This window comes from Equus asinus, chromosome 8 (assembly GCF_041296235.1).
Source record: "Equus asinus isolate D_3611 breed Donkey chromosome 8, EquAss-T2T_v2, whole genome shotgun sequence".
Classification (NCBI taxonomy): Eukaryota; Metazoa; Chordata; class Mammalia; order Perissodactyla; family Equidae; genus Equus; species Equus asinus.
The window spans coordinates 66,283,191-66,308,594 of record NC_091797.1 but is presented as its reverse complement, the minus strand read 5'-3'; the positions used below and the strand labels follow the sequence as shown (position 1 = coordinate 66,308,594).

At 41.0% G+C, this 25,404-nt stretch overlaps 1 protein-coding gene across 1 annotated transcript in view; it reads right to left on the bottom strand.

Moving 5' to 3' along the window:
* Positions 1-25,103, bottom strand: part of GMDS (GDP-mannose 4,6-dehydratase) — a 648,158-nt gene extending 623,055 nt beyond the window's left edge. The window contains exon 1 of the mRNA XM_044773351.2: positions 24,701-25,103. Coding sequence (XP_044629286.2) covers positions 24,701-25,054 — 354 coding nt within the window. The 5' untranslated portion in view covers positions 25,055-25,103. The remainder of the gene's footprint in view (positions 1-24,700) is intronic.
* Between the last annotated feature and the right edge of the window lie 301 nt (positions 25,104-25,404).

Sequence of the window (25,404 nt, the reverse complement as noted above, 5' to 3'; positions counted from 1 at the left end):
CTAAAATTCTTATGGGGCAACAAAAGACCCCAACAGCTAAAACAATCCTGCGAAAAAAGAACAAAGCTGGAGGCATCACAATCCCTGACTTCAAAATATACTACAAAGCTACAGTAATCAAAACAGCATGGTTCTGGTACAAAAACAGACACACAGTCAATGGAACAGAAATTGAAAGCCCAGAAATAAAACCACACATCTACAGACAGCTAATCTTCGATAAAGGAGCTAAGAACGTACAATGGAAAAAGGAAAGGCCCTTCAATAAATGGTGTTGGGAAAACTGGATAGCCACATGCAAAAGAAGGAAAGTAGACCATTATCTTTTGCCATACACAAAAATTAACTCAAAATGGATCAAAGACTTGAAGACCTAAAACCATAAAACTCCTAGAATTTCTTCTGCCTATATTTTCATATAGGCAGTACACTCTTTGACATACGTCTTAGAAGGATCTTTTCAAATACCACGTCTATTCGGACAAGGGAAACAAAAGAAAAAATAAGTAAGACTTCATCAGACTAAAGAGCTTCTGGCAAGACAAAGGAAATGTCTTTTCATTTTGTTAATGAAAAGACAACCCACCAACCAGGAGAAAATATTTGCAAACCATACATGCAACAAGGGGTCAATTTCCAAAATATATAAGGAATACACACAACTCAACAAGAAAAAAACAAATAATCTGATGAAAAAATGGGCAGAAGATATGATAGACATTTTTCCAAAGATGATATACAGATGGCCAATAGGCACATGAAAAGATATTCAACATCACTCATCATCAGGGAAATGCAAATCGAAACTACACTATGATATCACCTTACACCTGTTAGAATGGCTATAATCACCAAGACAAAAAATAATAAATGTGGGAGAGGATGTGGAGAAAAAGGAACCCTCACACAACTGCTGGTGGGAACACAACCTGGTGCAGCCACTATGGGAAACGGTATATATATTCCTCAGAAAATTAAAAATAGAACTAGCATACAACCCAGCTAACCCACTACTGGGTATTTATCCAAAGAAACTGAAATCACCAATTCAAAGAGGTACATAATGGAATACTACTCAGCAATAAAAAAGGACAAAATCATCCTGTTCACAACAACATGGATCGACCTTGAGAGTATTATGTTAAGCAAAATGAGCCAGACAGAGAAAGACAAACACCGTACAATTTCACTCATATGTGGAAGATAACCTAACACAGGGACAAAGAGAACAGTTTAGTGGTAACCAGAGTGGGTGGGCACAAGGGCGGAAGGGGCACATTTATATGGTGACTGACAAATAATAATCTACAACTGAAATTTCACAATGTCATAAACTATGATGACCTCGATAAAAATGATTAACATTTGAATCAAAATACACAAGTAGATGTCTGCGGCAATTGTAATAGAGGCCAAGGAGGGGCTACATGGATTACGTGATGCGAAATCTTGAAGATGGGATCGTCCTCATCCCTGCACCCTAAGGTGTGCTCCACAGCCCGCTACAGTCCCTTGTACTCAATCTGTACTTGCTGACTCCTAAAGAAGCATTCAGGAAAGATTCCAGATCCACTATCAGATCCATATCCTATTCTAGGCCAGTAACACTCGCTGAAAACAGTGAAGCAAATCAGAAACAGTTTAGTCAAAACAACGAAAAAAAGATAATAATGCTGCCGGTGATTACCTCTGAGTGGTGTGACTATGGGTGTTAGTTGGGTTTTTTCCTGATACTTTATACCCTCCTATAATTTCTAATTTTTCCATTGTAAACACGTATTATTATTTTTAACAATTGAGAAAACATTAAGGAAAAAAATCACTTCAACTTCAAGTCACTTCACAGTCCCCTTAAATGAGCAGTTTTCTGCCTGAGCTCACTTTTGAATCACTGGGAACAATTTTTAAAACAGCCAAGTCTAAATCCCACCCTAAACCTATCAGATTGAATAGAGGAAGAGCCAAGACTCTGTCAAGCCACCCAAGTGATTCTATTGTGGCACCAACACAGAGAGCTATCTATGCTTTGTAGATGAGTTCCTACTTAGCTGCAAAAGGTGAATTTCTTTGGAGAGGTTTGAAATCGAAGGTCAAAATACCAAAAAGAAAACAGACTGTTCTTTTGGAATGAGCTCCAAATCTAGAGAAATGACAGATTCCGGTGAGAATTTCAGTAATTCCTAGAGAGTGAAGTGAGAAAAAAGGAGACCTCAGCAAGAAATACCAAGATGGATGCAGTGAATGAGGCAACAGATGAACCACAGTTGGAGCTGTAGGACTGGATGGACAGGACAGGGCTTGGTTCCTTGGGATTTCAGAATAAAGGCTGTTATGCAGAGGTGCACCCTTGGTCACAATGACAGCTGGATCTCAGTGGCCATGCAAACAAGTGAGAAAAAGGCAGGGCCAGATCCCTCTGGGCACAGTCACGTGTGTACGGCTGCCCAGAAATCGCCGCAGCTCCCCAAATAGAGGCTCTCACACCTGTTTCTACCTTCAAAATCCTGGGCAGGATTTCCAGACAACTTGGGAAATCTGCACATTCCCATAATTCAGTGAAAGCCTAGGCACTGCCATGCGAGTAAAGAAACAGGAAGGGCAGACAGACACCATCTGAGCATGCTTGGCTTTTCTTGGATACAAGCAGAAGACTGTGTCAACGAAAATGGCACTTAGCATTAAAGTTTATGACATCTTATCACTGGTTTAAAAGGATCTATTCAGAGTGGGAAATGACTTAAAAGTCGAGAGGTTGAGCACTAAAAAGCCAACACCACTCTTCTATGCTTCTTAGCACTTCTGTGGCCTTCTGCCTCTCTCCTCTTCCTCTTCTACTTTATAAGCTCTCCCTCTTTCTTCTCTGTCCACTCCAACTCCTCTCCACCCACACTTTAAATGGTCTGCCTTAAGCTTAGACCATGTTAGAATAGGAAAAACTGCATTTAAGAGAAGGAGCCACTTGTTGCAAAGTGCCATCAAGAAGCAGCCCTTCCCCACCCCCACAGCAGTCATGCTTCAACCTGTCTGGTGGGCTTTTGGACTGGTAGTCCTAACTGATCAAAAGGGTGTGCTTTAATAAATTCTTCCAAAAATACACTTGCAAATACGCTATTTGAAACTTGCAACCCATTCCTCCACAGGAAGAACACTCTGCTGAACACAAATTTAGTTACTGAAGCCCACAATATGTAGTGGTAAGATTAACCCTTAATAATGCTTTTTCTACATGGAAAAGCTTTCTTGGTTCCAATTAGGCTGTGCTGAAGAGCCCCCTCTTTGCCCTCCAGAATTAGCCTCACACTCTCTGTTAACAACTTCATCATGAGGGGGGTCCAGGTATGATGTCTGAGGAATGGGGTAAAAGGGGTCCCCAGGCAACAATGCAGGACAGAAGGGGACAGCCAGGCTCTTGGCAGCAACAGCAACCCAGAGGCTCCTGGGTCAAATTTTATGGCTGGTGTAATGGAGAGGAAGCAAGGGGAAGGAGAAGAGGGGAACAGCAGGAGTCCCTAAAGCAGACTGGGGGGGAGGGGGGGGCCTCCTGTGGCTCCATCCCCACCTGGGGCTCTACTGCAGACAGGGGTGGGAAAGAGGGGAGGGAAGTATCTAAGCCAATCACGTGTCAAGAGATAAGGGACTGCCTGAACGCTGTCTGGTACACCAGAAAAACCAAAATAATCCTCTAGGATAACGATGCTCCCATCTCCTGAATGCCATTGCACTTTCTTACAATTCAATCCTCATAGCACTCTGAAGTAGGTTTATTACTTCCCAGCACAGATAGAGTGGTGTAGAGAGACGCAGAAATTTGTCCATGGCACCCAGTATTGAGGTCAGGATTCAAACCCATCTTCATCCAGCTCTCCTCTTCCTTTAGGAACAGATTTCTCTCAATTCCAAGGCCAAGATTAGGATACCAGAAATGGGTACCTTGCCAAAATCATCCCTGACAAAAATATTTGCAAATTAACACAGTCGTACTCCAACTAAATAGAAAATAAAAACTGTCAAATTATAAACTTTCAAAGCACACTCAGTTGTTCTGCCTGAGGAAGACAAAACTGTAACCCAGTCGGTCCCTCACGTGCCTCTACCTCATAAACCTCAAAGGCTCACTCCTTCCCAGAGCCCCTGAGGAGCAGCCTCTGCCACCACATTCACTGCAGCCATAATTCCAAGATGCTATGGGAACAATACTGCTACCTCTTCCACAACAGCCTCTGTGACACTGAAAGACCCCTCTGAAGAGCCAACAGCTGACTTTCTCTTCAGAATCCTGTAGCAGGCTAATTCCTGAAATCCTTCCCAAACCCAAACAACATTAAAGATAATCCACATTAGTCAATGTCCTACTAAACTCTAGTTTCCATTATACATGCTGTCAATTTTAACTTAGGAAAGCAAAAAGAAAATTTAGATGTCTTTATACGTGTATTTACATCTACTTCCTGAAATGTATATTTAAAGAAAAGAAAAAACAAAGCCATAAAGGTTAAGTGATCTGCACTGTTCAAAGAGCTAAGTAGTAATTTCAGGTTTCCTGGACCCAACCCTAAGCCCTTCACTGTTTGTCGTGCCCTACATAAAGAATCAACCTTCTAAGATTTCCATTTGAGTTCCCAATCACTCGCCTGGTCTAGATAAAATAATTCCTTTCAAAACACTCTCTTGTCTTTAGCAATTAAAATCAAAATTCCCATAGTAACAATCTGGCAACAGCATAAACTTTTGACTACGCTTAGCTTAAAAGCTATATGTTCAAATGCCAATAAAGATTACAAGATAACTCAATGGAAAGAAAATACTATATGTTAAAATAATTCAAAACTTCCTAAATTAGTCAAAACAGCAAAATGAGTGAGGAGGTGAAATGAAAAACCACTATAGTCCACAAAAAAAGCTGAAAGAAACACAAAAACAATAGAGGCAGTTTCAATTCCTGTCTTCTTTTCAAGGTTTATATTTAAATGTAGAAAGGTAAAATTCTGTGAAAAATCCATTATGTATTATCACTTCCTCTCAAAAACAATTCCCCAAAATCTTTCCATTCACCCTTAAGAAATTCAATATTTTTTTTTCTCCATATACCCAAGGTTGACCAATCTCATAAAACCTAGTTGAAACGACTCAGAAGCTCCCCCAAAACTTGATTTCAGTTTCAGGCCCCCAAGTTAGAGTTGAAACAACAAAACAATAATTTGAATATTCCTTCCAAGCACACTCAGAGAATAGGGCCAGCTGCAAAAACAGAGCTATTCGGGTTAACTGGGGATCCTGACTCTACTAACTTCTGCTGGTATTTTCTTTGTGAGGTATGAAAATTGCCTAAAGAGTCTGTCCAACATGCCAAAGGAAGTGGCCAAAAACGAAATCTCAAACAACTAACTAATGCTTACCAAGCACTTTTTATGGTGCTCAACATCAAATGGGTACCAGGAACGACAAAGTATTATAAAGTACAGTTACTCCAGACTCTTCCACACAGCCCTAGTTTCCAATATTCAGCCCCACTCTAGATCATACAGTCATGAGGTCATGTGTCCTACTTGGGGTCCAGAAAAAATGGCGACTGCAGGCTAGGAAATTTATATTTGAGTTCTGAGAATCAGACAAGTGAAGAATTTTTCAAAATAAAACAATATTCAACAGTGGTTCCCAAATATAGTCAATAGATTAACACCAACGCATAACACATTTATAACCCATTCTTTGACAAAATGAGAAAAAGAGGTATATTAAAGCAGGTCACATAGCCAAAAGTATATAATCTTGGAATTGTTCTTTATTCTGACAATATATCCTTCTTACATTTTAGTGTGTAAAATGTCTTTTTTTAATTAAATGACTGATAGCAGGTAGGAATTTGCTATTCTTAAGGTTTTTACTTTCAAAATAAAACTTGGCTTATGTGAATAATGCTACAATCCATATATCAATCTCAAGGCTTTATCAGTCTACGCAATCTAAAAATCTGGACTCCTACTCACTCATTCTCCTAGACCTGAAAAAGGGGTATAGCAAGAACATCTTATCCTCAATTCCTGACGCCACTTCTGAAACATCAAACCACAATACTGTTTGCTTCTGAGAACTTCTCACCATGAAATGTACTTACACCACCCCTAATTAAATCACCACAGTTTCACTAGCGTGATCCACTCACATGCGCTTTCATGTTTCTTAGGAGACTTCAAAACCTAGTTTATAATCTCCCTGTCCACACCCTCACCCACCATTATATGCTATCACTTTCAAACCTGAAATCATTTAGAGATCTTTCTGGCAAGCCATACAAACCATTCCACAGCCAACTATATCAGAAAAATTTATTAAAGCTACTGCACAGACTGAAGAAGCTGAGAGGCTTCACAACCAGGAATGATAACCAAAATCACATCACAGAACGGCTCTCACAGGCACATCGCTGCTGTGGGCAGAGACAGCAGCCTCGGCACTAGCAACACCCATGCAGGACTGGATGCTCTTCCCCATCTCAGGCATCTCTGTGCCTGTGACCCTCCCCACTTCAGCCTCTTCTACAACCACACTCTCCTTTCCTCCACTGGCTCCACTATGACTGAAAAGAAGCCTGTTTCCCTTCTATCAGGAAAAACAAAAACCTTCACTGACTGGATACCCTTGACAGATAAGAAGCTACGTCCAGTTCTTCTCAGCCAAACCTCAGAAACTTGTAACCTATACCAGTAGTCCCCACTGCCTAGTCTTGCAGTAACTCTGTAACCTGACTGCCGCTCCCTTCTTTGCTCTAGCAAAGCACACCAAACAACTTCTTATAACCAAAATCAAAAAGCCCTTTCTCAGTCCTAACTCTTCCTGACCTCCCTTGAAGCATTTGCAATACTAAGCCCTCTTACTCAAAATTCAGTCCTGCAATTCCACTCCAGGATATACACCCAAGAGAACTGAAAACAGGTATTCAAACAGGTACTTGTACATGAATGTTGATTGTAGCATCATTCACATAAGTCAAAAGGTGAAAACAATCCAAATGTCCTAGAACAGATGAATGGATAAATAAACTGTGGCATATCCATACAATGGAATATTATTCAGCCATACAAAGGAATGAAGTTCTCATACACGCTATAACATGGTTGAACCTTGAAAACACTATGGTAAGTCAAAGAAGCCAAATACAAAAGGTCACATATTGTATGATCCATTTATATGCAATATCCAGAATAGAGAAATCCAGAGAGACAGAATGTAGGGCTGGGGAAAGGGGAGCATAGGGACTGACAACTTAATGGGTACAGGGTTTCCTTCTAGGGTGATAAAAATGGTCTCGAACTAGATAGTGGTAATGGTTGCACAACATTGTGAATGTAATGGTAGATGTCACTAACAGTAAATTTCACAATATGTGTATTTTACCACCAAAAACAAACACCTCCATCCTTCCTCAGATTCCATGTAATTATCCTGTACCCTGTTCTCTTTCTCACTGGCCCTTCCACTCCTGAAATGTAAACATTTTCTCCATCTCACCCTCATTCCTTCTGTCTCCACATTCTCCCATTTGGAGATATCATCTATCCAGAGCAAATCAACTGTCTACTTCAAGAAGATAACTACAGCAAAGGTTGGCAAACTTTTTCAGTAAAGAGCCAGACAGTAAACATTTCAGGCTTTGCAAGCCACACAGTCTCTGGAACCAGCATAGACAGCAAGTAAAGAAACAGGTGTGGCTATGTTCCAATAAAACTTTATTTAAAAAAACAGGCCACAGCTGGACTTAGCCTATGGGCTGTAGTTTGTCAGCCCTTGCTCTATAGTATGATATATTGCACATCTACATTCCCAGCGCTTTTTTTATGCAGTAAATATTTCATCCAGATTTTTATAAAGGAGATATTAACTCCAGATATCATTCATTAAATATTTACTGCGAGCCTATCATGTTCCAGGCACTGTGCTAGGGACACTGCAGTGAAATGCAGTCCTTGTCCTCACAGATACTGACTAAATGAATGTCACTGGCACCAACCACAGAAAGAAACACTTCTCCCCTAGTGGTCCCAACCCAACAATCCAATCAGTAGCTAAGTCCTTTGATTCTCTTCTCACAATCTTTCTTACTGTTTCCTTCCTAACTACTGCATGCTGGGCTCATATTACGTGCTCAGTAAATATTTCTTAAGTGAATGAATAACTATCACTTTAGTTCCCATTCTTATCTCCCCACACCTGTACTACAGAAATAAGTAGTCTTTCTTCCTCTTCAAACTATTTTGTCTACCACTCTCTCCCCCAATTAATATTCTAAAATGATAACTTCTACCATACCACTTCTCTATTCAAAAACTTTTGATGGTTTCTTACTACTTAATGGATGAAGTTCAAACCCCATGGTAGATCTAAGCTACAAGGCTCACCATAATCTGGTCTGTCTAATCTTTTTTTTTTTTTTTTTTGAGGAAGATCAGCCCTGAGCCAACATCTGCTGCCAATCCTCTTTTTGTTGAGGAAGACTGGCCCTGAGCTAACATCCATGCACATTTTCCTCTACTTTATATGTGGGACGCCTACCACAAGATGGCTTGCCAAGCAGTGCCATGTCCACACCCGGGATCCAAACCAGTGAACACCGGGCCACTGAAGCAAAACGTGGGAACTTAACTGCTGCACCACCAGGCCAGCCCCTGGTCTATCCAATCTTGATAGCCTATCCTCCACTATTTTTACATGACCTCTACATTTCAGTCAAATAATCTGATCAACATCTCTGGAACAAGCTTGTATCTTCCACCCCATACCTTTGGTCATGTCCCCCTACCCAAAAAAGTCTATCATCTCAAAGTCTGCCGTCTTATGGAGTACAGTTCAGAAGCACCTCCTCAGTGAGGTTTTCCTTTACTTCCCAACCACAGTCATGACCCCTGGATGACCACAACACATTTTTACACTGCTCCTGTAGCTTTTACTTTATTCTGTCTTACAGCTATTTCGGCATATGTTGTGGCAATATGTTAGTTCTCATATTAGTTATCTATTGCTGCATATTACCACAAACTCAGCAACTTAAAATGCCACACATTTATTAGTTCACATTTTCTATAGGTCTGGAACCTGGAACACTTAGCTGGGTCCTCTGCAAGGCTATAAAATTACATCTATCTAAAGCCTGAGTGGATCTAAGGGTCTGCTCTACTTGTCGGCAGAATTCAATTTTTGTGGCTCTAGGACCAAAGGCTTTAGTTTCTTGCTGGCTGTCACCTAGAGACAGCCCTCGGCTACTAGATGTCATCCATAGTTCCCTGCCAACATGGCCACTTGCTTTCTCAAAGCCAACAAAGGAGAACTCCATTTTTATATAACAATAATGATGGTGATGATGATAGAACAGCTTTATCATTAGGAGCATACTGGTATAAATTCCATACATATCCTTACAAATTGTGTTACTTTTCTAACCAGTAGCTATTAAAGTACCTATCGCAGAGCTCAGTGTTGAATAAATATTTGCTAAAATGATACATTAATGCTCCTCATTAGATTAAGATCCTTGAAAGCAAGGACATCTGGTATTCTCCATAACACCAAAGGAAAGAATACCTTACTTACTGGCCGAAGGCACTCAGAAATATTCGTTGGATAATTTAAAATGGGCAAAGAATTCCAAGATGATGGAAATGAGAAGGAAGGGTAGAATTTAAGGACAGATAAATATGAATAGGCAAAAGCAAGAGAGAAAAGAGAATTCTAAGTAAGTGAAAAGTATGGACGAACACATGATCTGTGTATTACTTTCTTATTGCTGCTGTAACAAATTACCATAAATGTAGTGGCTTAAAATAACACATTTTTTACTTTACAGCTCAGTAGGTCAGAAGTCTGACATAGATCTCAAGGGGCTAAAATCCAGGTGTCAATAAGGCTCAGTTACTTTCTGGACGCTCTAGGAAGGATTCATTCCCTTGCTTTTCCCAGCTTCCAGAGGCTGCCCGCATTCCTTGCCTTGTGGCCCCTTCTTCCATCTTCACAGCCAGCAATGGCTGGTTGAGTCTTCTCACAATGCTATCTTTCTGGTTCTGACACTTCTGTCTCCCTCCTCCCCATTTAAGGACCCCCATGATTATATTAGACCCATACAGATAATCCAGGATAATCTCTCCACCTCAAGATCCTTAACGTAACCACATCTGCAAAGTCCCTGTTGCCACGAGAGGTAACACATTTACAGTTTCCAGGAATTAGGATGTGGACATCTTGGGGTGGGGGTGGCGGGTATTATTCTGCCTGTTATAGTCTGTTTATGAAACAGTAAAGAAAAATAACAGTGTAGAGTAAAACATTGATGATAGAAAGTAGAAGAAAATTAAATTATACATAGTAGACTGTGGAGATCTGGAAGACAGGGCAAAAAAGCTTGGAGTTATCATGGTGGACAACCACTAGCCCTGAGGCACTGGCAAGTCATTTGATCACTCTGGGTCTTACTGGTCACCATATCTGTAAAATGAAGTAATACTTGCCCTGCCTGCCCCACAGAATACTACTAAGAACAATGGAAACAATTTTTTTAAATGCTTTGAAAACTACAAATTAATATACAAATGTAAATTCTTATAGCTAATAAAGGAGTGAAGCCAAGTTACACATCAGCAATTTGGAACTGTAAACCACACTGCTCCATTCCAAACACCCTTTGATCTTCCTGAGCAGAGTCATCTGAGGCCTGACTTACCCAGAAAAAAGCATTCCTTGTGTGCAAAAGTCAGACTCTGTTTAATAAAATATGTAAGTTGAATATATTCTGATGATAACATTAAAACACATAAAAATCAAAACAAGACTTTAGGGAACCATTAAGAAAACCTGAAAAGACCTAGTTTCTTAACTTGAGGGCAGGGCCTATTAGCACACAATAGACAGACACTAGATAAACATTCTCATAAATGATAGGAGTAACCTCAAAGTGAAGCTGAGAAAGTTTAAATTACGTATGATTTTAAAACCAAGCAAGAGAAAGCATTAAAATAAAGAATTTTACATTCATTCATCAAGTAAATTATAAACAGTGAGTGATGGCATGTGTTTACACAGGGGCTCAATGAGGAAGACAAGGTTCTAAGCTAACTGAGTTAGGATCATCCAGTTGGGATCATCATTAGGGGAAGTATGGATGTGAGTTCTTCTCTAGGGCTGGAAAAAAGTTCTTCCGAGTTGGGGTTCTTCAGCCCAACTGAGACTAACCTATCAGATTAAACTTACTCAATGTTTCATCAAAGGCACTCCTACTATACTATCCATTCCCACACATACAGAAAAATATAAATGCATCCCCCAGGGGCAATGCCCATTCATCTACTCTACACTAAGCACCAAGTCTGGGTCTTATCATTTTGTTCTTCAAGTAAAAAGGATGAAAGAAAATGGGGATCCAAAATTAAGTTGAAGGGATTTTCATAGAGATGTGCAGAGAAATAAGAGGGAAACTTCTCTATGTTATCAGACTGACTGAGCTTCCGTTAATGAAGGTTAAGAGGCAATTCTCCGTGGTTCTCAGCTGTTTCCGCAGGTCTTATGAGCAGACTTAGTGACAGCTTTTGTTCAGTACTATCTTTTAAAGGATATTTGTAAAGTAGACAGCCTTTTAAGCTGGAAATGGTGTCTCTCTCTCTGGAGCAGAGGGAAGATTCGTTTGCTATCCAGAAGAATAAAGATAACATCTCTCTCCCAGGCAAAGGTTGGTCAGGCTTGCTAGCAGCCCCCTTATAGGTTAGGGTTCCCTAACCTTACAGTTTCTCAACCATGATGAATACCCACTGCGTTTGCAACATCTACCTAACCCTACCACCATTTTGACCCCAAGGGACTTGGGGGGCAAGAGGATGCATGCAAAGAGAACTGCTGCAAACATGAAGATCATGCTGCCTACTGTGCTTTAAGTAATAAAGTTCTTTGTCTCTGACCCAGGAGCACTGTGTCTCAGACCATCATCCAGGGAACCGAAGGAGGCTCACTTGCCAGCATGCAAGCAAGGTGAAATCTCAGGTCTCACAATTCCTGACCAACAGTGGTTCCCATTCTCTTTCCTTAACTCAGGTCACTCCAACAGGAGGATACGCCAACTTCGCAGGTCTCTTGCAATCAAGACTACATTTTGAGAGATTCTACTTTAAGCTAAAATAAATATGCTTATGTTTATCAACATTGGTCACCAAAAAATATTACTACAGCCTACACATATCTGTAAAATTCCAATTCACTTTTAAAGAACAAACGTAAAAACATAGTTTAAAAAAATACTGAAAAACCAACTACTTTTGTGAAAAGTACAAAAATAGAGTCCTCTTCTAAAAAACAGAGGAAATCATGTTATTGTAATAAAAGACTGCTAGAGGTGCAAATTAGAGGCCTTTTCACTCTGCATTAAAGAACATGTTTCTGTTACATGTGACTATGCAATTCATTTCAGCATTATAATCAAACCCAATGTTTAAGCACATACAATATGACCAAGCTCTATGATATACTATGACCAAGCTCTGGTGGTACTGAGTATAAATACTTTCTATAAAGACTTAGTAAATATCTTTATTTTTTTCAACCTTGCAGTTAAAAAAAATTAATATGAAAGTCAGAGAACGGGGGCCAGCCCTGTGGTTGAGTGGTTAAGTTCACACGCTCCACTTCGGCAGCCCAGGGTTTTGCGAGTTTGGGTCCTGGGCACGGACATGGTACTGTTTATCAAGCTATGCTGAGGCAGCATCCCACATGCCACAACCAGAAGGACGCACAACTAAAAATATACAACTATGTACTGGGGGGCTTTGGGGAGAAAAAGGAAAAATAAAATCCTTAGAGTTATTAAAAAAAAAAAGAAAGTCCAAGAACAGATTCCCAAAAATTCACAAGTAGTGAAATTCTTAAAAGGCACAGTATTAACAGTCTGAAAAAGATAAGGCAAACACCTTTCAGCAAAGTCACTGCATATAAAATCACCTAACGTCAATTCCATGTAACTTGGCTCTATGTAACTGAGAACCAAAACAATCTACTGAAAAGCAGAGTCATTTCAATGAGTGGATTTACATAAACAATTAAGATACTACTTATGGTAAATCACAAGCTTTGGCAGGAAAACTGCTCACTGGCTCGCCAAAGACTTGGTTTGGCACACTGGTGACCCACTGCCAGGACCATTACTGATAATTTGCTCTCTATCCCACAGTATTATCTTCCAAGTATGCTTCAGTCGGTCATTTCACATGTACCGAGCCCCAGTGGGAATGGTTAGTGGAACTGAGCACCTTGCTTCCATTTAGTCTGGAAATGTGGGATTCCCAAAATTCCTCAAGAAGAAACAGGTGACAAGCTGCAAGCTGGAGAGATCTTCCACAAGGGTAGGACATTAGAAAAATTTAAATAATAAACAAAAATAAATAAATAAAAAGGGAGGAAGGGAGAACTGAAGTATACCAGAAATACCTGGTTAACTTGAATCATGAAGCTAGAGGGAAATATGTTAGTTTTGATGCCAGATAAGTGACAGCCACAGAAAATTCTGGGGGGTGGACAAGAGGACTGGTGAAGGAAGGGTACCATAAAGCAGCATGGACACATATAGGGCTTTCCCACTCCACAGTTGCTGTCCAGGTCATTATAAGAGACTATGTGGCCATGATCTCTCAATTGCACTCAAAGCTTACATTTTAAATAGCTAATAGATTATTTGAACTGGAGGAACAAAACTAAATTCACCATTCCCCAGAAAACTGGTATTCCTTCCCAGTAACTGCATTTCCGGCCATGGTAATACCATCCAGCCAGTCCCCAAAATTAAAATAACCTTAAGATCTCCAACTCTTTCCTTTCTCACATTCCCTATGCCAAACTGATCACAAAGTCCTGTTGTCTCTTTGATTCCCTTTCCTTCTCCACAACCAACATTGTTTGTATCTATATCCTCATTACTACAAGAGGCTCCTCGCAGGTCTTCCTGTCTCCATTGTTTTACTACTCAAATTCATCCTGCATATCTATACCAAACTGCACTCTTAAACCACTTCTCTATTCTTCTCTCATTCCTCCCCATCTTGAGAACTTATTATATGTAATAATTTATTTACTAAATTTATTACACGTAATAAATAATAAGCACTGTCATTTCATAAACAGTATGTGTTGGGTACTGTGCTAGGCATTACTATAATCATGATATCTAATCCACACATCAATTTGTGATGTGGCTATAAGTAACTGTATTTTAAAGAAGAAGAAACTAAGGTTCAAGGTCAAATAATTTACCTAGGGATTACTCAGCTAGTAAGTGGCAGACATTTTTAAATGCACTTTTTTTTAAAGCAGGATTTGAGTCCAGGTTTCAAACTGACTCAATGCCGAGCTCTGTCTGTCACACCACATTGTCTCTGCCTCCCCAGTGCTTATTTCATCAAATCCAAGCACCTCTATCTGCTTTTCCAGGTCTTCCATGATCTGGACTTCTGGACCTTCAATATATTATTTCCCAGTACTCCACCCAGACACCACTCTGTCCAGTGAGGTTAGTTGCCTTGCTGAACTCCAAATACACCACACGCCTTTTCTCATGCGTTTCCATTTCTCTCTAAATCTGACCTCCTTGAGGCCAAGCCCACAGAGCTTTCTCAACTATTCCAGCCTCCAGTGACCTTGTTTTTTTCCCTGTTAAAACCTACACAGTCATTTCTCTTTCACTGACCTCTTACCCCTAAAAGCCGCAGGCAAATCATTATTTCTGGGTTCCTATACATTCATTTTCCTTTCCTATCTAAGCTCCCCAAGTCCAAGCACCAGGTCTTACAGTCTGTATGTTAAGTGTTGGGGCTACGACAGTGAACAAAACATTTAACAACATATACTGGTTCAATAAACGTATACCTAATATTCTAGCACAAAACAAAGTTAACTGATTTTATACTCATCTCTGGCTACAATACTGACTCAAAAATTAGTTATCGAAAACTAAAACAAATATTAATTCCCTGGCTGACACTAAGTCACCATTAGGGGCTATACTTAGAATGTTCTGTTGAATTGAAGTTTAATCAGCCAAAAGGAAAAATTTGACCTGCCCATCGAAAGTATGTCATCGCAAAATGACATTTCATCAAATGCTTCTTCACTTGGTCTACGATTTTCATATGCATACATAAATATAACTGATCAAATAACTGGTAAGGTCTCCAACTGGAATAACTGTTACAAGCTGGAAACACAGCTTTTGAGATAGAAAAATGAGAATGAAAACAGTAACATCTTTAACCATCCTTCACTGAATACAAGACTATGTAAAGGACTTCCAAGTCAAAAAAAAGAATAAAATAGCCTATAAGTGGTCCTTAGGCAGTTCACCTTCCTACAAAAAGGCCTCACAACTAACTCTTTTAATACAACAGCATTTACAACCAGAAACTTTCAGGGTAAGTGATGTTCAATAATCTCTTGAATTAATGATACTTTAGAGCATTTTTATTTAAGGAAAGATCTTCCTGTGATTCAACGACTCATTTATTATTATCATAGGACTTAACATGCTATAAAACTACTTGTCAAATTTCTTGTCCCCAACTAGACTATCAGCTCCTTGAAGACAAAATCATGTCCATCTTGGTGATGGCTATGACCCCAGCACCTAGCTCAGCACAGAATAAATCTCACCAAATATTTACTGTATGAATAAAACCTCAACTATTAAACACGAAGCTCAAAATATAGTTGCTTATATTTTTTAATACTTCTATCCAAAAAGTAAATAACAGGAATTTAAAAATTCTTCCTCACAAAAAATCACTTCATTTGGTATAACCTACAAGGGCAGACAGCTCAGATTTTTCACTTTAACCTTACAAATTCTGGCAAAATACAACTCATCTGTGAATTTCTTCTTAGTTTACACACTCAATTATAAATTCATTAAAGTTAATCGATCCTCGTGTCATAGCATTTTACATTCTGAACAGACTTCGGAGACCACCAGGTAATCCCTTCGCATTATGGATCAAGAAACAGATTCAAAAAAATAAGGCTATACGATTAACTGGTGTTAAAACGCAGCCTCTGATTCTCAGTTCCATGCTCTGTCCTCAATTCATCAATTAATTACATGTAATGCAAAGACATAAAAAACCTTTTTATCACATAATCTTTGATCAAAGTAGGACAGTACTCAAGACATCTTTCTCATTTCCAATTATGCCAAATCTTTCATCCCAGGACCGCAAAGCACAGTAAGGCAGATTTAGACTGAAGTCCACTGCCCACAATCCTCTTACATGGGAAGATAAGACCAGATCCCAGATCTGCTTTGCACATTCAGTCTGTAAGACTTACCAAATATCAAATCCGTTGGCCTCCTAGTACTTTAAAGCCTTTGTGGTTGATTCCAAATACTACGGAACTTTCTACGCCTAGATAATAGATTCCCTGTGCAAAACAAGTAGAAATATTAATACCCTCCATATTCAACTTTCTTTCCTAGAATTCAAGAAATCTTTTATTATCTTGTTAACACTGTGAGGAGAAGGTCCATTCTAGCAACAAAGAAAAGGTCTCTATTTTATGTGCCAGATTTATTTTCTATTTGGTAGGAATTACTCTTCCAACCTGGCAGCAAAGGTAAATAATTTGCCCAAAGCCACGCAGCTCCTAAGTAGCTAAGCAGTAATTCAAACCCAAGTTGACCTAGAAATTCAATTCATTCTCCTTCACTTCCTCCAAGACAGAGTCCCAGTCTTCAGGGAGTTTGCAAAATAAGTCACCAACATGGGCCCTCCAAAAAATTAACTCAAGATAAGACCCAAATGACACTGCAAATAAAATAAAATGAAAGGCATATAATGTAGTAATGATTAACACAGGCTTATTTTACTCCTATAATCTACCCTTCCACACTGCAAAAAAACTCCTGAATATGCTTTATTTTTCAAATTTTATATACAATTTATTTAACTCTCCTTAGAATTTATCTGTTGAAACGAATCACAAACTTTACAGAAAATAAAATTACTGGGATTTACATTTCAAATCTGACCGCAAACAAGAGCTTGACTGACCTTTGGGCAATATACTTGACCTCTGTGCTCCTTGGGGATAAAAAGAAAACTGCCTCATAGTTGCTTCTGTTGTTTCAATAAGTTAATAAACGTAAAGCCCTTTGAACAGTGTCTGGCACAAAGTAAATGCTCAATACTTGTTAATTATTGTAATCTACCATAATTATCATCACCATCATCATCATCTAGAAGATCAATGTTATGATGTTACCAGAACATGACATTACTAGAACATCAATGTCATAAAGATGTCATTTTTGTCTGTTTTGTTCACTGCAGTATCCCCAATGCCTGACACATAGTTGACACTCAAACATTTGCTGAATTAATTAATTATGATTACTAGTACTTCTATTACTAAATAGAGGATGATTTGCACTGAAATGTAACTGCCTCTGGGGAAAAAAGATTAATTGAGCATGAAAAACAAATTGCTACCTGGAAATTTAGGAGCGGTATGAAATGAGGAACTGCTAGTAACCCAACTGCAATGCTTATTGGAAGAGAGAAGAGGGGAGGCTACTTCCAAGTCAAGGAAGCATCTCTTCAGGTTAAACTACCCCACCAGAAGAAAAGTCAATACAAAAGTATTTGCTAAGAGCCAAAAGGTTTTCAAGCTTAGACAGGCTTCTTTGTTCATAACTGGGTAAAAGAACCTAAAATAGGGGACTTCCGAATCTCCTAAAGAAAATCTAACCTGGGCCTTGACAGCAAGGACTAACCCCACTCTACAGAGAGGAAAGGAGCATCAGAGAAAGGAATTAATGTATCTAAGGGCACAGCAAGCAAAGTGGGAGCTTTAACTCTCAGATCTGAGTGCAGATAGAAGGGTCCCCGAACAATGTGTAGTGGCCACACAATCAAGCATCTCAGCCTCTCACCCGCCTCTCTCCACCACAGTGAAAACCAGGACTGTCCATGTGCTTATCATGGCTCATGGGCAAGTTCTTCATTCACAATTTTCATCGAGATAACCCATCAGCCAAGCCACAGCCCGAGGGACCTACCTGCTTCTGAGGATCCCATGAATTGGCTAATGGCTCTTGACCCTCCACCAGAAGAAGCAGAGGTTTATGGCAGGAAAAGGCACTTTAATCATTTTCATCTCTTACTGTGAAAACCCTCAAAAGAACGAGAACACTGGGGAAAGGAGCCACTAGGAGTCCTGAACAGGCCTCAGAGAACATAGCCCTCTACCTCCTTTCCCCATCCATATTCCAGACTTCCACTAAGACATACAAGCTAATAATGTTAACATCAACTAATGGGCACAGTAAAGCACTAATCAAAATATATAACAGCCTTTAAAAACAACTTATTTCTTGAGAGCAGTGAACTTCTGGTTTGTAGACAAACTGGCCAACAGAGCTAGTCAGACTTGACACGGGAGAGAAGGTCCTGAGAAAAACTTAGTGCATTAAGAGTTCCTAGGCAAGTTTCAAGTTCCCCAAATCTCAGTTTCCTTGTAGGATATAAGGTGAACAGTAAAAATACGTGGCACCTGAGGTCAAATGAGATAATTTATATAAAGTACTTGGCACATTGCCTGGCACAAAGTAATCATTCTATCAATGTAAGTAAATTTTTTTCTGTACCCTCCCCCAAATAATTATCTACCAAGTATCCAGAATCCTGGTTAAAAGCAAACATTTTGCCTCATTCCTTAAGCCTGATTCTTTACATGGCAGCACAGCCAAATAATTCTGGTTTAGTGATAACTTCTGTCTAACAAAAGTTTAGGAAAGGCTGTTTCAAAGGATAGGCAAGTTGAGAATTCTACCCCTCAAAGAAAGCCATTCAGATCACAAGGACAATTAAGAGAACTTTTAGTTCATCTGAGAAATCAAGTCAGTAACTAAAAAAACTCACCCTCAATTCCAGCCTTGGAGTCCAGAAGCCAAACCTGGACATGTGCAGCACTGGGTTTTCACACGTCAGGAATGGACAAAGCAGCGCTCAACATGTCTGGAGGCACTGAAGGCAAACTACCAGCTCAGTCAGCATATGGCCTTGAATGAACAGTGAATGTCTAAATTCTGTTGTCTAAAGCTAATCTCCCTATAATCTTGTTAATTTTCCTTTGTAGATCAAATACCAAAGATTTCTATTTAATTACCCTAAGCCTCTCAATCTCTTCAAAGTGCAAATATTTTGTTAAAATAATATGTTAAATGTTATATAAAGTTAACCTAGTTATCTTTTCCTTAAATATTGGAACAGATTTGATTATTTATTCAGATGTACATTTATTATTACTCAACTTTATAGAACACTACAATACACATTTTACTACTACATATAGTCTTTTACTCCAATTTTCTGGCTCAAAGCAGTCTCTCTTTCTTCTTGTTAGTGGAGGACAGTGTTGATTAGAATCCCAAAACAATGGAAAGACAAGAGTCTAGGGGTCTAATCCTAACTGTAGGGCTAACTTGCTGTGTGACCTGGGGAAATCACATCTTCTCAGTCTCCTTTCCTCCTCTACATAATGATGCTAATTTAACTCTAGTTCTAAAATCCTAATATAGATGCCAAGCGAATTTTTTTTAATTTAGTGGTTAAAAGGTGTATAAAAATAGTTGAAAGTTTATCACACAAAACTGGACAGGTTATTTTTCCCCCCTTAAATGTCTACATTCCAAGCTCTTCAAATCTGAAGTTATAACAAATCATTTCATCTCTGAAATTGCAACTTATCTGCCAGTTATATACCATACAATTCTCCCCAGTACACTGACAATGTCTTGCTTCTACCCAATCAACAAGGAATGGATCATAACATTTTATTTCCATTTCTATAGACTTCTCCAATTTCCAGGCAAGTTTTCTGCATGACAATAAACATCAGTAACCAAAGATTAATTTAATTATCAAATATTTTGAGTACCTAATCTGTGCCAGTTATGCCAGATATAGGGGATAAGTGATTAAGACACTTCTTTCTTATCCTCAAGGAGCCACAATCCTGCAAAGAAACAGCACGTGTGCCATCACTCTAACCCCTCTCCCAGGCAGATATCACTAATCAGTCATGGGCCTCTCCCTTGAAATGAATACAGCTTTGGCTCCAGGATTCCATGTAGCCATTACTAATCAGATGGGCCTGTTTTAACAGACCTCATCACAACTGTGAAGAGAATGGTACTTCTTGCCAATTCTCAATTACCATTTTCTAACATTCTAAATTAATTCTTAAATGAAGAGAATGAAGCCTATGAAAGCCACCTTAGTCTAGATCAGGTTATCCATTTTACATATGTTCTCTTTAAAGGCCAGGGTTGTTTCACGGCAGCTAGTACATGCTCAAAAGAAACTAACGAAATTAGTGAAAATAAAAATAAGGCCATAAAATTTTGAAACAAAATAATATGGCTTAAATAATCTGTCCCTGATAACTCAAAGGGTCCAACTCTTTCATCTATGCAAGAGTTATCAAAATTGTGTTGTCTTCAAACTACAGACAAGTTAACTTCTCTTGACCATGACCAGCTATTCAAATATTCAAAGATAAATGCTTTGTCTTCCATGCGTGCATCATGGTGCAGGACTCTGGAAGCTTGAACTGTACTTACCTAAATGTTTGACCAACTCTAAACCACTTCCTAAAGAAAATCTAGGCCTACCTACAGGTGGGAAGGACCTCACCAAGTCAAATTCTTCCATATTTAAAACAATAATAGTAATCTCTCTATCAAACACACCTGAGAAAGTAATCTACAGTTCCAACTTGCCCGCTCTCCTGGCAGAGAGCAGCTTGAAACAACAAATATTAGAAAAGGAAAAATCCACAAATATTAACTATTCAATTCTCCAAAGTCTCTACCTACCAAAAAGTATGCTTTAGCCACCCATCAGGGGGTAATGAATGTGTGTCCTAGGGAGATGATTCTGTTGTCTTTAAAAAACTACTATCATGCATCATGTTGTTCAAGTCTGTCGTTTAAAAGCTATCCCTCTGAGTTTAGTATTAATAAAAAGTTTCACTCATCTATCCACTTTGTCTTGACAATCAGGAAGCTCAAAGCTGAATTTCACGCCCAACCAACAACAGCTATCCTTTGCTCCGGGTTCTGGTATACCACATCCATCTTCCTATTGCCTTCACTGCAAACTCGTGTTTCTCTGTTTTTCATGCTTTTTATGATAGTCCCATGATGTGTTTCTTACTAAAGCCACATCAGAATACTTTTGGAAATGAGCAAGGGGTATAAATAATTTAATAAAGTAACTTCATTACTAAATATTTGCCCTCACTGTCCCCCAAAACCCTCCCCTCTCTGCACTCCTGTGCATGCTGTTCACCCCGAACATAATCTCTGCTATTTCTAGCTTTCAGTGACTTCTCCCAGAGTCCTGAGGTTGAATGGACCAATCATTTGGCCTCTAACATACTAGTACAATACTAATTTTTCCATATGCACTGTCTGTTCATGTGCATTGTCTTAAGTTCCTCAAAGACTGTGAGATCCTAGTGGGCAAAGAGTACATCTTACATATTTTTATATTCCCAGCAGCATCAAAACAAGCCTTGCACACTGCAGACACACAATAAAAATGTGTTCTGTTAACAGGAAGAGTAAGTCAACATTTTCGAAAGCCCACTAGATGAAACCATGTAGGACATAGGACGTAAAGGCTGAAAGGGAGGTTTCTGTTTTAAAGCAGTTTACAATCCAAAGAACTAAAATATGTAAATTATCTATGTAGCCCTCAGGGATTGCATATATGTAAATACAAAGAAAGTTCCGGGAATGGCTGCATTTGGCAGGGTTAGGCAGAGTACAAGGCAGCTTTCAGTTGAGTTAAAAGGAGTAAGACTTGTGAGGGCATTCAGCCACACTCCAAAGAGGTACAAGGTGGTAGTACTCAAAGAACAGCAAAAACATCTCCATGGGTGTAGCAAGGAACAGCCAGCATCATTAAACAATGGACGTGAACTTTGGGGACAGCTGGCAGAGGGCCCAGAGGCAGCAATGCAAAGCAAGAGCCTGGTTTTCTTAAAGGTGATTTAATAAAGTAAAAACTTGGGAAAATAGTTCACAACTACTGTGTCAAGAACAGATAGGAGGGGGAAAGCTAGAATCAGAAGTCTGACAGTAAATTCTAGAAATGCAGATCAGACAGGGCACCTTGGCTATCTGCACTCATTCTCAAGCAGGAATTTGGGACAACCCATTTAAGAGCCTATCTCGGCACACTTGCCATGACAGCCCCAAGTGCTAGAGCAAGGGTTTCTACCTCACCTTTTTGATTCTGAGACCTCTTCTTAGAGTAAAATAATGTCTCTCCCTGTCACACACACACAGAGCTGTAATTTAATGTACGTGGCTTACCACAGAGGCAGGATAACAAAATGGCTTAGAGCAACTCCTGGATTCAAATCTCAGCTCTGACACTCTTTAGGTGTGCAATCTCAGGGAACATACTCAACCTTACTTAGCCACGTGTAAATGGGGGATAAAAAATTATACCTGCCTCTCAGTAGAGATACATAAAATGTTTAGAAGAGTAAGTAGCTTGGTAAGTTCTCACCCAATATTATTAAGAAAATGAACAATAAGGTATGAATTTTCAGACCCCCTGTATTAACTTCAGTTCTCCAGAGGTCCTTGATACCCAGGTTGAGAGTCACTGTCCTAAAAGATAAATGCAAAGTATAGCAGAATAGCAAATTCCATCAGCAAGGACTCATGTGGCAGCCACAGAATTAAGCACTGTCCCAGGGGCTACAGAAGTCAACACAACACCCAACAAATAAGGGAACAAAGCAGAGGGTGGATGTTGGAGGAAAAGGAGAAATATTGATGCAGAAGTTAAAAGGAGCCTGAAACTCAAGCAGGAGCTTAAAGTTGGAAACGAAGTGGGGAGCCAAAAATGTCTGGTCAGGGTGTGGCATATTGAACGTGTGCTTAAGGAAGACTTTCCTGTTGGAGCCTGCAGGACAAGCTAGAATGGGGGCGACTTCTGCAGCTCCCTCACCCTCAGCCTCAGCCAGACAACTGCAGTCAAAGCTCTAAATAACGTTCTATTTCTAACCTGCACTGATTCACACTGCTGGTCACTTAAATTGGTAGAAGCCACATCAAGAGTTACATTAACAGCTTAACTAATTTCTTGATAATACTAAAATCTCTGCCTTAAAGAGCTCATGTAAGCTTAGTAAACACTTGAGCTTCAGATCCAGGCTAAGAAATCAGAAAAAGGGGAACCATCTGCAGAAGGGCCCTCAGCATTAGTATAATTAGTATACATACTATATATATATAAGTATATATAGTATGTTGGCCTTGACCTGACTTACTGCCTGAATTTAAGGGTTCTCTTCCTCAACCTCAGATCCTTGTCCTACCACCTCTCCTACCAGTTTTCAAACACTTGCTACCTTTAACAAAGTAAGATGCATGAATAACTAGAAACTAATCCGGTAACAAGTAGTTAAAACCATCTGTCTAACGGGCTTTGACTTTATGCCTCGCCAATTTCAACTTTTTACTAATGTTGGAGAGCGCTGAAAGGAGAATCTGAATCCCAGCTGGACACTTGCTAGCTGTTTGACCTCAGGCGAACCAAACGTCCATGCCTCTGTTTCCACATCTGTAAAGTGGGGATCATAAAAGCACTCCCTCAAAGAACAGTTGTGAAAACTAAATGTTATTATTAGTCAAGTGACTCACATAATAAGAACAGTATGTATTAGCTATTATTACCACATTTACTTCAGAGTAATACTGGCCACCACCAGGAGATCTCCAGGGGCACACAAATCACATTTTTTCTACAATAATACGTGGGCAAAATTATTTCATCCCCACTGAATCTAAAACAGCACATCTCGGTAAGACACAGTGGTCTAGCCCTACCTATTGCAACACCTCTAAAAGATGATGTCACAAAACGGCTATGCTCAACCTGTGACCTGGGGTTCCAACACTCGGGACAGTTCCTCGTGATTACCTCAATCAAGGAAGTCATTTCTTTGGAAACAGAACCGTAGCCTAACTTTTGGACCAGTCTGTCACATCCACTTCAAAAGTGTGAGCATGAATCTCAGAAGTTCGTGTGATTAAAAGAAGTTTTTGTGAGGTGTGTTTTTTTAAACAAAAGACGTTTCCTGGTCTGGGACTCCACAGCACTACTTTCTTTTCTTTATTCCGTCTGGAAATGTGGTGAGGGGGAACCAAACAGCACGGCACTCCCTCCCCTGCTTCCGAAGCCTTGGCAGGCAGGCGGCCCTAACGCGCCGATAAAGCAAGGGGACCGCTCCGCACAGCTTCACGGACAGCCGGGTCCCTTCCCTCCCCGGGCACTAGACCCGCCAAGAACGGCCTTTCAGGTGCCCCCCAGAGGGCCTGGAGAAACGAGCGCTCCGGTCACCTGCCGGACAGGTGAGAGAGGGTCGTCCTCCTCAGGCGTGGGACCACACCCCTTGCAGAACACACGCTCCCCGCCCCCGAGGAAAACGAGAATCAGCGCGCGCAGCGCACTCCCCACAAACCACCTTGTCCCCGACTCGGGCGGCAGACACCTTCCGGGACACCCGGAAGGCTGCTCCTGGAAACCAGGCGGCCCCGAGCGCCAGGCGAGGCGCACACGTGCCCGGGCGGCAGTAGGCCCGGCTCCGACCCCGCCTCCGCACTCACCTGGCCCGTGATGCCAGTGATGAGCGCCACCTTCCTGGGCTTGCCCATCTCGCCGTCCCCGGAGCCCCGGGCGCCGGGGCAGCGTGCCGGCGCGTGTGCCATATCCCCGTGGGCGCGCGGCGGCGGGCAGGGCAGAGCGGAGGCAGCAGGGCTGAGGCAGCGGCGGCGGAGGACGTGGGGGTGTGCCCGCGCGCGAGTCGCCTCGCCCAGGCTGCAGGCAAGGAGCGCACCGCGCGGCCGGCCGCCACGATCTGACTGGCGCGCTCGGGAGGCCCGAGGGGGAAGGCCGGGGGCGGGTCGAGGCGGGCTCGGCGGCCCGGCAGCTGGGCTGCGGCCTGGCGGGCGCCGCGTCATCCGCGTCAGCCCGCGACGCGCCCGCGGCGCCGGCGGCAGGCCCCGCCCCCTGACAAGGCCGCGCTCCACGCCCTCTCCGCCGGCGGCCGCGCGGGCGGGGCGGGGCGTTCGTGGGGCGGGGCGATCGTGGGGCGGGGCCTGCCGCCAGGCTTTGCTGCCGACGGCCGGGCTCCTCCGAGCCTCAGGGCGAGGGAACTGACAGCTGGCGTTCCCGCGTGACTTGTCCACTCGCGAGGGCGATGGTGGGTGGCGCGGGCCATCGGCGGCCTGGACTTCACCGTCCTACCCTCCATGGAAGCCCCATGTCCTCCCCTCCGCCCTTCCGAATCTCCCGGGAATCCAAATAGTAC